This window comes from Dromiciops gliroides, chromosome 3 (assembly GCF_019393635.1).
Source record: "Dromiciops gliroides isolate mDroGli1 chromosome 3, mDroGli1.pri, whole genome shotgun sequence".
Classification (NCBI taxonomy): Eukaryota; Metazoa; Chordata; class Mammalia; order Microbiotheria; family Microbiotheriidae; genus Dromiciops; species Dromiciops gliroides.
In genome coordinates this window covers 624,756,519-624,771,744 of record NC_057863.1, presented here as the reverse complement: position 1 = coordinate 624,771,744, position 15,226 = coordinate 624,756,519, and the positions used below count along the sequence as shown (strand labels likewise).

Genomic DNA, 15,226 nt, shown 5'->3' with positions numbered 1-15,226 from the left:
GGAGTGGGGACGGGAGAGGGCACACATGAGGCCAAGACAAGGCTTGTGGCCAGAATGTGTCCAAACCTTGAAAACATCGGTCTGGGAAAAGTCGTCACCAATCAGGACAGCAGAGGCCCCAAGACAGAATTTTCCCCAGATGAAGCCAAGCAGGGCCAGTGACCAGAGCCTAAGAAGTGAATGGAAGCATGGTAGTGGAGGCTTTGCTGAAATAGTGGCCTGGCAATGACGGTCACTGGGCATGACAGCAGGGCCCTGGGATGGAAGTTTCTCTAGGGCAGCAGCAAGGTGATGGGGAAAGTTGGGCCTGGAGCTGGCTGGACCAAGGGCGTTGATAGCACATGGTTTGCAATATGTAAATCTGCATCAAGAGGGAACTTGGCTCTCTTAGTGAGATCACCAAGCCACTGGAGGGCCAAATGCTTGGAGAAGGGGTCCTGCTGTCCCGCTTTCACCAGATGCTGGTCTGAGTGTGTGCTACTATTTACATAGTGCTGCTTAGCTATAGGGGTCCTTTGGCAAGTCACTTAGCTGTCCTTAGCCCTGGTCCCTTCATCTGTCTTTCTGCTTCACTGGGCTGTTTTGAGACTTGAGAAAACGAATGTAAACTAAATAATAGCCAACACGTTACATGTTACCTTATGATTTTCCAAAGCACTCTGACCCTCACAACCCCAGAGAAGATAGCACAAATATTATTTTAAGTTCACAATTGGGACTTGGAGCTACAAGATAAAATTTTCTTTCTAACTCACTCATCTGTGTCTGAGCTGGCATCTACCACAGGCTCCTGCCAAGACTTCAGTCCCGTTCTAGTTCTGTTTCTGCCGTCTCTTGGTGAAAGTACTTGGTCACAATGTAAAACCCGGGAAGGTGATTTGTCTTGTTATTAACTCTCTTACCTCCTGTGTTTCTCCTAGACATCTAATACCTTTGCTGTATTCACAAAGCACCGTGGTGTCCTTTTGCAAGCTATCAACGATAAAGACATGAATGACTGGTTATATGCCTTTAACCCACTCCTTGCTGGCACAATACGGTAAGAAATGGTACATTCCTGTCTTTCCTTTCTATCGTTTAGTTTTGAGTCCCCTAAGAGCATCATTATTTGTGAGTGGGAAGTGGTTACTGTGAATTGCTCATCAAATTTGACAGAAAAATGAGAAAAAGCATTTAATATTTGAGCCCTGGGTAGATTGTGGCCTGAATAGTCTGAGGCTGAGGTGCCCATACTTCCAAGGAGACATATCCTGTTATATCCTATTCTTATACGTACACCTCAAACCACATTTGCCCCTTCTCTGTCTTCTTTCATTGGTTTCATTCCTGTCTTCAGACTTTTCCCAGGGCATAAGATAGGAGCCAAATTTAAGATTTTTTTTTTAGTTTTGCTATTCCAATGTTTGGGTCACAGCTACAAGTCTGGGAGATAGTGTTGTTCATCCCTGTATTGGAACAGTTCCTAAAAAAACTATTCCAGGGGCAGCTAGGTAGTGCAGTGGATAAAGCACCAGCCCTGGATTCAGGAGGACGTGAGTTAAAATGTGGCCTCAGACACTTGACACTTACTTGTGTGACCCTAGGCAAGTCACTTAACCCTCATTTCCCCCCTAAAAAACAAAACAACCAAAAAAACTATTCCACTAATCATGCAGGAGGAAGTTGTGATAGGCTGGGCTCTCTGTCTAAGAGGCCTGTACTCCTGCCTCTGATCCCTGGGAGAAGAGTCTCCAGGTGTGAGTCACAGAGGAGGGGTGGGGAGGGGAGAGAACTGGAATCCAATCTACTTATATTTTTTTACCTGTTTCTTCTAGGTCAAAACTCTCCCGCAGGCGCACAGGTCCACTGAAGTACTAAGCAGATGCTGCAGAGCCCCCTCCCTCGCCTTCAGACAGAGAGCAAGGGGCACCGCTCATTCTCCTTGTGCTTCTTGATGGTTTTCCCATACGTGCTCCTGCGGCTTAACTACTGCTTCTTCCCCACCCAGTGGTTTTTCTAGCCTCTTGTTCCCCAACCCTTCTTGCTCTGTCCTCTTTTCATTTCTCCTATGCTGAGAATACTACTAGTAGCATGTGGTCAAACAAAAGGAAAAAATGGGAAAAAAGGGGATCCAATGAATCTCCAAATTATTTCTGTTGGGCTAGGGGTGTTCATTTCGGATTATCAGTTAGCTCTTCTGACCACCTTTGGTGTCTGTACTGCTATCTTTGGATATTTTTGTCTGTCTTTGAAAACTGCTTATGACTTTTCTTCCCCTTTCCCAATTTGTGGTGAGGTCACTACAGTTGTCCCTCATGACCTCAAACCTACAAGAAGAAGGGATCCAGCCCCTTTGTGACTTGGAAAAGGGGCCATACCCTGCCAGAAACCACAGTTAGATCACTTTCTCTGTTTTTTTGTTTTCCTTCTTTTTCTGGCTCTGGTTTATCCTTAAGTTTCTTTCCAGACAAAGCGGCTAGAATGAAAATTGGACACTTCACTCTTTCCGAGAACTAATTGGAGCTGCCCTGAAAGGAGATTCTATAATAGTTCAGTTGAAGGTTGGGACTCTTGGGGAGGAAATTATTTCCAGTAGGCTTGAAGCAGTGGCTTTCGCTAGGAAGGTAGCTCTACTGTTGGCACCAGGTGAGGATTGTGAGATGTCAGCTTGCATGTCACTGGGACATTAGGGTCCAAACCATTTGGGGTGAAAATGGGTAGACGAGTTCTACCAAGGCATCGCTCCCTCTCTGTCCCTTGCAGCTGGAAAAACACAATCCCTGTGGGCCATATGACTCTGATTAGGAAGGAAAGTTTATTCACTGGAGTTTGAAACTCATCTCCTTAGCACTAGCAATGTCGCTGGGGCCTCCCCTCTGAACTCCATGCATTGCAGTGTGCGAATTAGCCAGAAGGGCTATAATATTGATGAGGTCATAATCAACCCAGCAAACCTATTATCACAATGAGTGGTAGTCAAGAGTCCCTACCTTTAGTCCCGCTGGCTTTCCTCCACAAGGAGGAAGTATAGTCCCTCTGTACCCCTATATACTTCTAGCTTTATTTTGCATCTCCCTGAGCTGAGGTGGCCAAAACAAAATCTCCTCTGTGTGTGTCTGTGTGTCTGTGAGAGTGAGTGAGTGAGTAAATTTGGGGTCAGGTTTTTCCTTCCCTTGGAGAGAAGCTTTCTTCTTTTACATTCTCTTGTCCCTCATGCTCTCTGCCTTTCTTCTAGAGAGTGAGAGGGTCTTTCTGGTCAGTAGGGAGAGAGAGGAGAAGGCCGCTGAGCAAGGGAGTCCTCGCCTTCAGCCATCTTGATCTGCTTTGGGGGGCCAGTGTACTGTGTTGATGCTGTCAGCCTATCTTTTCTTTTATTGGCCATTGAATTTTACAGAATTGACAGAAGAGAACAAAGGTCTCCAGGTTACCTCGGTTAATTTACTAGATGACTGGAGATGCTTATGCCATCCTCTGCTTCCTTCCAAAGTAGCCACTCACTTCCACCCTAGCCACAGGTGAAGGCCATGCACTGAGATCTCGGCCTTGAGGTTGATGGCATTCCCCAACAGGGCACGGCTGGATTATTATTACGGTGGCAGCCAGAGGAGCTGTTGCTATAGGGGCTGTTAACCCCCTAGTTAGGCCTCATCCCTTCAGCACTAAGTGTCCCAGCGCTGCTTTGCAGTTAGGAGGGTAAGCAAGTGGGAGAGCTTAGTACAAGAGGCTCAGGAAGGCAGAGATCGTAACTGGAAAGACTGAAACCCTCTCTCATGGACTCTTCTACTGCCCCTTCTCGTTTGTTTTATTTACTGTTTGTGGGATTCTTACTGCACTCAGATGTTTCTTTGTTATCTCTGTAATGGACACAACATGCAGTCCTGGCGTGGTACAAACCAGGATCGGCTCATGCTGTGGATGGCTTCCTAGGTCGAAGTTCATCTTGAAAAACAAAGTGGAAATACACTTCGGCATTGCGTGATAAGGCTGAGGCTGTGGTGATGCCTGATACAAGAGGACATATCTGTCACACGTGTGGGTGAAAAAGGCCAAAAGGCAGTGAAATCATGTGGCACACTCAAGTGACTTGGGTTTAGTTTTGGTTTGTTTTGTTTTCGGTTTGTTTTTTAAGTAGAAAAAAACTAGTTGGGAAAGTCTTTGCTTTGGATAAGTCAGATGAGAGCACGTTTAACTGAATTACCTACCCATCTACACTGAACATAGCTAAGAGACCTGTTTGAAAGCCAGAGGAACGGCGCCATCCTGTGGCGGGGACTGGGATGGCCGTGTGGCTTCTTGCCCCCATTGAAGCTTCTTTCCCCCTCCCACCTGGCCCCGAGGCACAGCTTGTGTGTCTCCTTTTCTACAAGGGACCCATTTTGTGTCTGGAAACTGCATTTGATGGACTGTGCTTGCACCACTCCCAGGTCCCCAGGAAGTGGGTCTATGGCAGCGATTGCCACATGATGCTTTGAGTAGACAAATCCAACCGCAGTCACAGAAATGGAAGTGTAGAGTGATTTTGAGTTACTTGCTGTTCAGATTTTCACAAGGCAATCCTGATTAGCCTTAGATCCTTTAAAAAACACCCTGAGAATTAAAGGGTGATGGTTAAAAACCACGTATTTTTTTCTCTCCTTTCCTTGTCCTCTCTCGTCTGCTCACACATCCTTCCCCTTAAGAAAGCAACAAGTCGTGTTCAAAAATACTGCCTGATTTGGTGCAGCCTGCTTGGGAGTCAGCCAGCTCTCAGGGCAGGGACCATGCCAGGGGCCAGCCAACCCACTGATCATGGCTACCAGCACAGAGTAGGCAATGAGGCCAGAACACACAGTTTCAATAATGACCTGGAATTCTTAAAAATTTTTTTAATTGTTTCACTATCTCAAAAAACAATTGTTCCCTAGCCAAGAAACAACCACCCCATGACATTTGGAATTTTTCTGCAGCTATACACAATTTATGAACCACTTACACTTTACATTTTTTTTTCCTATTCTAAGATAAGGGGAAGGAATAAAATCATTGTAAAAGGTCTTTTTCAGACCCCAAAAATAATGTGACTTTCCTGGCACATATTTCAAAGCAAAGACTTTGCTGCCTGCTGCTTATTACCTAATTTACAGGGATATTTAATTTTGTTTTGTAATGTATTGTATATTTACATATCTGTAATGAATTGCACATTAGACTGGAAAAAAGGATTCTCCAGAGGTTGGCACTGATTGGTGTTCTGTGTTTGACTCCTACTGCCTGGCCACCATTCTGTTTCTATTGTTCAGCATCAATTCTTCCAGTTTTTATGGGCCTTTGTCTTTCATTTTAGTTCTGTTCTCTTTTTAAAGGCCAGTTGTTAACCTGCTTCTTAAAAAGAGACTAATGCTGCTGTTCTTGGAAGGTTTGCTGAATGAATGTATTTAAAATCTGACTCTTAACCTGCATTTGTCCACTGTGGCTACTAATGAATTACCCCGTGTTCCGAACTATGACTGTATGTAGTGGGAATGTATTCACCTTGTGCTTCCTTGTTAAATGGAAACATCAGCTGTTCAGTAAGGAGAGAGTTTTGTTGTTCAAAAGGTCATTTACGAGATTTTGGTCCAAGCCCCATGAGAAATTTAGGAAAACCATCAGTTATATAAGAAAAGAAAACTTCTGTAACTGATAATTGAGTTTCTCTCCCAAACCCACAACCCAACAGCTGTGCTCAGATGGAAAGCTAGAGTAATGCTGGTGTCTCACCACACCTTTGCTGCCGTGTTGTTTTCTTATGTCTGGCATTAGTTGACCCACATGGTTCCATCAATACTCATGTGTTTTGTGTATTTTCGATGTTGTTGCTAAAAACGCTGTTCCCCTTCTCCCCATCTCCCATCGCCATCCTCTCACCCCACAACAAAAACCATAAAGCATAAGTGGCCTTCTTGAACCAATACTTTGCAAACTGATCTCTCCCCAGTGAAGGAATCAAGCACATTAGCAATGATGTACATTATTATTAATTTCAGATTTTCATTTCATGTTTTATTTTGTAAATATATCTGATGTTTGGAGCTTCAGTATACAAAATGTAAATAGAGTTCATGTATTTGTACTAATTCTGATTCATTTGCTGTATAGCCTTAGATGTGCAATGCAGACATTAAATAACTGTGTATGGTAACCTTGCACCATGGAACTGTTAGTGAACGAGATAAAATAATAAAGGTACAACCAGTGCATTCTGGCTCCCTCTGTGACTTATTCTGGGATGTCCATGCTAAGGCATTGTCACATTGTCTTGCTTTGATTTCCAAGATCATCCTTTTACTTGGACACCAGTCACCATGCCGTCCTTTATAGCTTTTTTTTTTTTGTCTACAAGATCGAGGGGCCCAGTCTGTAAATCACTATAGCTCAGAAACTGGAGTTTCTTGTTTCTGCCTGAATGTTCTGCTTCTTATTCCTTTTGATTCTTCAGAGACATTTATTTGTTGTTTTGGAAATGGCACTCCTGCAGCTCAATTATGAGAATATCCACTATGTTCAGAACACCAGCCTGGGTGCTTAGAGAACCCAGGGAGTGGCAGGATGAAAGCAGTAACAGAAAGTAATAATTGACACAGTCGATGGAGTGCCAGGCCCTGAGGCAGGAAGATGCATCTTCCTGAGTTCAAATCTGACCTCAGACACTTCCTAGCTGTGTGACCCTGGGCAAGTCGCTTCACCCTGTTTGCCCCCGTTTCCTCATCTGTAAGGAAGTGACAAACGACTGCGGTCTCTTTTCCAAGAAAACCCCAAATGGAGTCACGAAGAGTCAGAAACAGCTGAAACAACTCAACAAAAAACAGTTGCTGCCTGTCAGTCCCCGCTCTCAAGGAATTTATATGTACTTTTGGGGACTAAATCAGGATACCTGTTACCAATCCTCCACAGGCTAGACTCTGTTGAACATAAGTTTTGAATGCTGTTGGTTGTTAGTATCCCTAAATTATGCTTTATGGACTTAAAACAAAGCAATGTCTGGCCGTCTCATAAAGATGGCAAATAGATATTATCCTGTTTCTGAATTTAGCCTGCTGCCCATCCAAAAATTCCCACATTGCTTCAAAAGTATTTGGGTCACCTCATTGCCCCACCAAAAAATAAATAAATGAATAAAAAAGTATTTGGGTCACCTCATCGCCCCATCAAAAAATAAATAAATGAATAAATAAATAAAAAGTATTTGGGTCAGACAGCAGGCTGTAGGGTCACAAGGGTTAGAACTGGAAGGAACCCGAGAGGTCATCTAGTCCAGGGCTTCTTAGACTCTTCCCACTCAGGACTGCTTTTCACCCAAGAAATTTCTATGCGACCCAGGTTATGTAGGTATCTAAAATAGCTGTATATAATCTTTGGTGCCACATTTTTCTCGACCCCCACATTCAGTTATGAGACCCCATCTGGGGTCAAGGCCCACAGTTTAACAAGCTTTGATCTAATCTAATGCCCTTACTGGAAAGATAAGGCACTGTACATCCTCCCAACCAAATCTTTCTCCTTCCTTTGTTTCTAATTTACAAAGTGCTCATAGATGTTGTCTAGCAGCAAGAGGATTATGGCTGCACAGTTGGAAGGGATCTCAGAGCTATTATTTTAATGCCCTCATTTTACAGATAGGGAAACTGAGGACCTGAGAAGTAAAGTGACTTCTCAAGGTCAAACAGGTAACCCAAGTAGTCAGTATCTCAGACATGGCTCAATTCAGCCTTCTTCCCATGAGGTTATTCTAGTCTTTCAGTAATTTTTCTTTTTGGTGGGGGGGGCAAATGAACAGATGTCACTTTTCCTAGAAACCTCTTGCCCTTTACTAAATACCTGATGTTATTTTTCAGCCATTTACTCTGAAGTCATAATAATAGCAAGTTAATGCCAGAGGTGAGAGTCCAACATCTCCCCCCACCCCCACCCTGGGAAAGGAAGATGACAGTGTTGAAGGAGCTGTCAGAAAAGACATATTAATGCATGCTTGGTGGAACTGTGAACTAACCCTATCGTTCTGGAAAGTAATACAATAGAATCCAAATGTTTTAAGCTTGTTATGAGCCTAGCACCCCAGAAATTTTATGGGCTACTTCAAAGAACCTTCTTGAGAAACTGAACCAAAGGACAGACATACCTAAAGAGATAAGTGGCACCTGATCCAGGACCACCACCCTTCATTCCAGTCTCCCCCACCCCTGGGGAGATAAGATTAGGTGTGGCTGCTGCCTTTGTGGCTGGAGGAAGAGGAGAGAGAGATGGCTTGAGAGATGCTAAGCCATGCCTCACCCAACTCCCCCAGCCACCACCAGTGGGGGATGGTTCTCCCCCAATAAGGGAACTAACATAGTCAGATGCTCACTCCCATCAGTCCTCTATAAAAGCATCTGCCTGTCTCCTGCTTGAGGAGACAGGTATCTCAGAGCCACACCTCTGTGCTATGCCTTCTCCCCATGAGAAGTCCAAAGAAGTTCTCTCTTGGTTTCCCTTCCCCAGCCCCTAAATAAACTATTATCTTATCCTATTGGATTTGTGTACAAGAGGGTATAATTCTTTAAAGAGGAATTCCTAAGGACCCCTACCCCAGCCCCTAAATAAACCATTATCTTATCTTATTGGATTTGTGTATAATTTTGGGTATAATTCTTTTTTTTTATTTATTTAAGTGAAGCAATTGGGGTTAAGTGACTTGCCCAGGGTCACACAGCTAGTAAGTGTTAAGTGTCAGAGGTCGGATTTGAACTCAAGTACTCCTGAATCCAGGGCCGGTGCTCTATCCACTGTGCCACCTAGCTGCCCCCTCGGGTATAATTCTTTAAAGAGGAATTCCTAAGGACCCACCCCAACCCCTATCCCTATCCCGAACCCCCACCTAATTTCCCCACAACAAAGCTCCTACTATGTGCTAGGCACTGTGTTAAACACTAGAGATACAAATAAGAAAAAGACAATCCTTGCCCTCAAAGAGTTACAATCCAATTATTATCACAATCTAGCAAATACATATCCATATATTTGTTTCAACCTGCATTCTATTACTGAAGGTAACACACAAAAGTTAGATGGAAAGGGTAGAGAGAGGAGGACTATGCCCAAAAAAGCTATTAAGCTGTGGGTAGCCTTTAATCCAGTGATACTAGGTCTATACCCCATAAATTCACATTTTCCTCAGATAATTTCTTATTTAGGCTTCAGTGGCCCTGGGGATATTTGTACTGTGCCACTGTTTGTTACTTATAAATAAAAAGAATTGTATTGAAATCATGCTTTGAGAGGGATGATGGGTGGGGAAGTATGAGTGTAAGAGTAGGAAAGGCTTTTTTTTTTCTTTTAAACTAACATGGAGACCAAGATCAGGCATCTAGGTATGGGTTGCCTTCTCTCATTTGAGGTGACTAAAAAGCCATTTTCCAAGCCGATGTGCTGTTGCCAGTGTCCCTAATGAAGAGCCCAGGTCTCCCTGCTTGGTTGCTGAGTAGGTTAAGCATTTTAAATAAAACTCATGAACGGTAAAGAAGAAAAATCAGCCACTTGATATGGAATTAAACTATTTCCTGCCCATTCAATGGAAAGGCTAGCCCGTGCTGGTTTAGGTCTTTTTGTATGGTCACGTTGACTCAGCACAAATTGATCTCTTCCCAAACTTCAGACTAGAGCAATCGATCTGCTTCCAGAAACACTGCCCTTTCACTTGGCTCTTCTAGGCCAAGCTGTTAGCACAAGGAAGTGGTTTAAAGGGAAGCCTAGGCCACTTTAAACATTACCACAGATTTCTTCAAGTGAGTTGGTTGTATGAGGAACTTATCAATACTCCACTGCCTCTTCCTGGTTCTCCAAAGGTGGTGTTTAAATCTTCAGCCAGAAGTCACCATGGATTGAAGTAAATGTGTTCCTGGTTCACTGGTACAAACACTGACTTCCACTGGAGGAAAAAAGCGGGTGCTTAATCAATGCTTGCTCCCCTCCCTCCTCTTTATTCACTGAGCCACCTAAATGCTGCTAAGGTCTCTCTTTGATCTTGAGATTAAATAAAACGCTGTTATCTTATTTCTAATAATGATAATAATAGCCAACATTTATATAGGGCTTACTATGTGCCAGACACTGTGCTAAGGCACCTTACAATTATTATTCTACTTGATCCTCACAACAGCCCCGAGAGGGAGGTGCTATTATTATCCCCATTTTACAGATGAGGAAACTGAGACAAACAGAGGTTAGGTGACTTGCCCAGGATCATCTATAAGTTTTGAACTCAGGTCTTCCTGAATGCAGGTGCACCGGTCTGGTTTGTTTGACCCTCATAATACGGATGATTTTATCACCTATAAGTGCTCATTATTGGAGTGGGGGGGGGGGGGGGTTTGGTTGCATTTGTTGACTTGTAAAGAGTGTTGGGGGCTTTCCTGTACTCCTAGTAGGTCTGAGATTCTCTCTTCCCTCATTACCCTCCCACCTTCCTCCAATGTGGTGAAGTTAGTGGAAATCAATATTTGACTTTCAGGTTCTGATACCAGATAAAAACTTGGAGGAAGCCATTATTGGCCTTCCTTGTTCACAGCACCCTAGGAAGTACCCATATGGCTCTCCTCTGGGGCTGGCTTGGTGGGGGTGGGGGTGGGGGTCCTTAATTATAAATAAAGAAGCAATGATATGGGGCAGCTAGATGGTGCAGTGGATAGAGCACCGGCCCTGGAGTTAGGAGTACCTGAGTTCAAATCCAGCCTCAGACACTTAACACTTACTAGCTGTGTGACCCTGGGCAAGTCACTTAACCCCAATTGCCTCACTTAAAAAAAAAAAGAAGCAATGATATAAAACTCTAACCTGACACTTGCTAATCTGCTATCTTCACAATTTTGTTTTGTTTTGTTTTTGTAACCCAGGCTGTGGGTAGCAAGAGGACTGATGTATCCATCTTTGTTTTCAGTTACTCAAGCATTTATTGTTTCCTATGGGCCAGACACTGTGCTAAGCAGAGGGGATACAACGAAAGACAAAAATGGTCTCTGCCCTCAACGACTTTACATTCTAGTAAGGGAGATATCATATAAATAATTAGGTATGTATAAGATATACCCACAGTAGGTTGGGGCAGCTAGGTGGTGCTGCAGTGGATAAAGTTCAAATCTCACCACAGACACTGTAACGATTGGAATAACGCCACCTGCTGGATACTTACTGTAGAAGAGTTCTGCCCACGAAGGGAAGGTCTTTGAGGGCAAGACCAGGAGTCAGGAAGTGACGCGGACTAGTGGGAGGAGGAAGGAAGAGACTGGCGCTCAGTCTCACTCTCTTTCCTCTGGACTCTGGCGGAGAAGGGAGCTAGAAATGTGCTCTCCCTTTAATAGATAGGAATCTAGGCCTTTTTCTCTCTCTTTACCAAATTCTTATTCTCCTTAATAAATGCTTAAAAGTCTAACTCTTGCTAAAGCTTATAATTTATTGGCGACCACTCATTAGATATTTTAGACAGTTTAGCTAGAATTTTAGCCTTAACAACACTTACTAGCACTGTGACCCTGGACAAGTCACTTAACCCCAATTACCTCAAATGTCCAGGGCCATCTCCAGTCATCCTGATGTATAATTTGCCACTGGACCCAGATGACTCTGGAGGAGAGTGAGGTTGGTGACCTTGCACAGCTCTCCTTCACTTAAATCCAATTAAGTGCAAGTCATGACATCACCCCAATATCATGGTCCTCTTTAAGAATGAAGGACCGGGCAGCTAGGTGGCACAGTAGATAAAGCACTGGCCCTGGATTCAGGAGGACCTGAGTTCAAATCTGACCTCAGACACTTGACACTAACTAGCTATGTGACCCTGGGCAAGTCACTTAACCCTCATTGCCCCACAAAAAAAAGAAAAGAAAAAGAATGAAGGACCAACCACAACAACAACAACAGCCCAGAGTAGGTGGAAGGTAATGTCAGAAGGAAAGGCACAACAGCTGAGCAGACAAGGAAGGGCCTCCTGCAAAAGGGGGATTTGAGCTGAGTCCTATAGGAAGCCAAAGAAACTCAGAGGCAGATGTAAGGGGCAGTTCTCCAGTATAACTTTTCACTGGGGTTTAATAGATTAAGGATCGGACCTGGGGGTTACAAGGAGGAAGAGGAGTTTGGGATATTTTTTAGAGAAACCTTATATCAATAGCAATGTTTTAAAATGCTCCAAATCACTAATAATTAGAGAAATGCAAATTAAAGCAATCTTAGATACCAACTTATACCTATCAGAGTAGCAATGGGGGACAAAAGGAAGATGACAGTGCTGAAGGAGCTGTCAGGAAAAGATATATTAATGTACTTTTGGAGCAGCTAGGTGGTGCAGTGGATAAAGCACTCGCCCTGGATTTAGAAGGACCTGAGTTCAAATCTTGCCTCAGACACTTGACACTTACTAGCTGTGTGACCCTGGGCAAGTCACTTAGGCTTCACTGTCCCACCCCACACCCCAAAAAATGCACTCTTGGTAGAACTGTGAACTAATCCTACCATTCTGGAAAGTAATGCAATAGAATCCAAATGTATTAAGCTCCTACTATGTGCTAGACACTGTGTTAAGCACTAGAGATACAAATAAGAAAAAAGGCAATCTTTGTCCTCAAAGAGTTACAGTCTAGTAATGAATAATGACAATATTACAAAGTCATCTTTGAAAGAATCAGGCATTCTGATCAACATAAATGGCCAACCACAGTCTCAAAGGATGCACAATGAAACATGCTATTGATCTCCTGAGAGAGAAGTGATGGACTCAATACAGACTGAGGCATGTATATGTATGTGTGTATATATATATATATATACAGCACCCTGTATATATATATATATATACACAAATATACATACATTATATATACATTTACATACATGGATATGAATTTACATAGAGACAGAGAAAGGGGGAGAGAAACAGAAAGGCGGGGCAGTATACAAATGTGTGTGTATTTGGACATGCCTAATGCAGGAATGTGTTTTGCTTGACATGTTTATAACATGTTTTGTTTTTCTTGTTTTCTCAATAGGTGGTAGAGAGGAAGTTGGAAGAAGAGAATTCAGAGCTCAAAATAAAATTGAATTGGGGGCGGCTAGGTGGCGCGGTAGATAAAGCACCAGCCCTGGATTCAGGAGTACCTGAGTTCAAATCTGGCCTCAGACACTTGACACTTACTAGCTGTGTGACCCTGGGCAAGTCACTTAACCCCCATTGCCCTGCAAAAAAAAAATTTAAAAAAAAATAAAATTGAATTTAAAAAATACCCTGCCCCAGAAATTCCCAAGTGGCACTTTTGTATCCTGTATCTGTGTTGCAAACAAGGAAAAATAATAGTGGGACCTCTACAGTGCTTTAAGAATTGCAAAGCACTTTACATATGTTACCTCATTTCTTAACATCTTCTAAAGAAGTATTTGCCAATTATCCTATTTAGACATTGGTATGTTGAAAAGATATCTTCAGCATGTTGCCATGACCTGGATTTCTTTCTTCCTCTTGAGCAGTTTTTGGCCAAGAGAGTGGGAGGTAGAACTAGTGACTATGATGGGGGGTGGGAGAGTGGGTAGGTGGATAGAAATAATATTTGCCTCCATCCATCCACAATTCCAGTGTTGGTGCTGCAGCACTGTTACCAGAGAAAACCCCTAGAGCCTAGCCTCTTAAACTATGGGTCTCAATTCCATATGGGGTCATGTAACTGAATTTGGGGGGCGGGGGGTGGCAAAAAGTTTGTTAACAGTAAAAGGTTATGTAGACCTATTTTATACACCTATACACCCAGGGGTCAGGTAAAAATTTCTTGGGTGAAAAGGGGTCATGAGTGGAAAAAGTTTAAGAAGCCCTGCCCTACAGGATCATGGGTCTAATGTCTTTTTTTTTTTTCAACTTTATTTTATATATTTTTTTGGTGGGCAGTGGGGGTTAAGTGACCCGCCCAGGGTCACACAGCTAGTAAGTATCAAGTGTCAGAGGCTGGATTTGAACTCAGGTACTCCTGAATCCAGGGCCAGTGCTTTATCTACTGCACGACCTAGCTGCCCCCTAATGTCTTTTTGTTGTTGTTGTTGTTGTATTATTTTTTGTGGGGCAATGAGGGTTAAGTGACCTGCCCAGGGTCACATGGCTAATAAGTGTGAAGTGTCTGAGGTTGGATTTGAACTCAGGTCCTCCTGAATCCAGGGCCAGTGCTTTATCCACTGTGCCACCTAGTGGCTCCCTAATGTCTTTTAAGGAAGACTGCTCATCGAATGGCTGAAGATGCTTTGGCCCCCTCCATTTAATTTCACAATCTGTGTGTAATGCTAGATACAGTTTCTGTCATTTCTTTAGTATCTCCTTTCTTGCTAAGTCCTTTCTACTTAGAGAGATGAACTGGACTGACTTTACAAACTATTTAGCTGTAATCAAAATAACCTTGCAAAAGCTACTCAGAATTATAGGCCTTTGCAGCTCAAAGGAACTTTATAGAGGAACTACAGGCAAATCCCTTATTTAACTAAGAGGAGGACACTGAAGCCTAGAAAGACTGTGTGACTCACCAAGGTAGAACCAGGATATTTCTTGGTTCCCAGACCTCTCAGGCTCCCTCCAGTACAGTAGACTGCTTCCTTTAGAGAGGGCCAGTTCTAATCTTGGCCCTTCCACCACACCTAAGTCAATCAACAGTGCCCTTGGATGGTACTGTGTGTGATTTATAAACAATGGAAAAATATAGTATACGTTGCTGTGGTTCATTCATGTCCCACTCTTTGTGACCCCATGGACCATACAGTATATGTGGTTTTCTTGGCAAAGATACTGGAGTGGTTTGCCATTTTCTTCTCCAGTGGATAAAGGCAAACAGACGTTGTGACTTACCTAGGATCACACAGCTAGTAAGTGTCTGAGGATAGATTTGACCTCCTGTCTCCAGGCCCAGAGCTCTATCCACTGCCCCATATAGTAAGTGAGGACGTATAGGAAAGTCACTGAAAAAAACAATGCCAAATGCACATATACCTCTACTGTAGCAAATCCCCACCCAAGAAAAGTGGGGGGGGGGGAGGGTTACACAAAAGATAAATTAATAGCCCTTCACAATCTGTCCCCTTTCTACCTTAACAATCTTCTTGCACCTCACTCCTCTGCAGCAGGACTCTGTGACTGTGAGAGGCTGGTGTCAGCTGTTCCCCAAAGGAAACCCCATCTTCCTGACTCCAGGCATTTTCTCTGTCTCTACCCCATGCCTGTAATAATCTCCCTCTT

General features: G+C 43.3%; 1 protein-coding gene across 1 annotated transcript in view; it reads left to right on the top strand.

The window, feature by feature from the left end:
• KIF1B (kinesin family member 1B) overlaps positions 1-6,197 on the top strand; it is a 199,732-nt gene extending 193,535 nt beyond the window's left edge. The window contains 2 exon segments of the mRNA XM_043993853.1: positions 921-1,039; positions 1,815-6,197. Coding sequence (XP_043849788.1) covers positions 921-1,039; positions 1,815-1,857 — 162 coding nt within the window. The 3' untranslated portion in view covers positions 1,858-6,197.
• Positions 6,198-15,226: the final 9,029 nt, after the last annotated feature.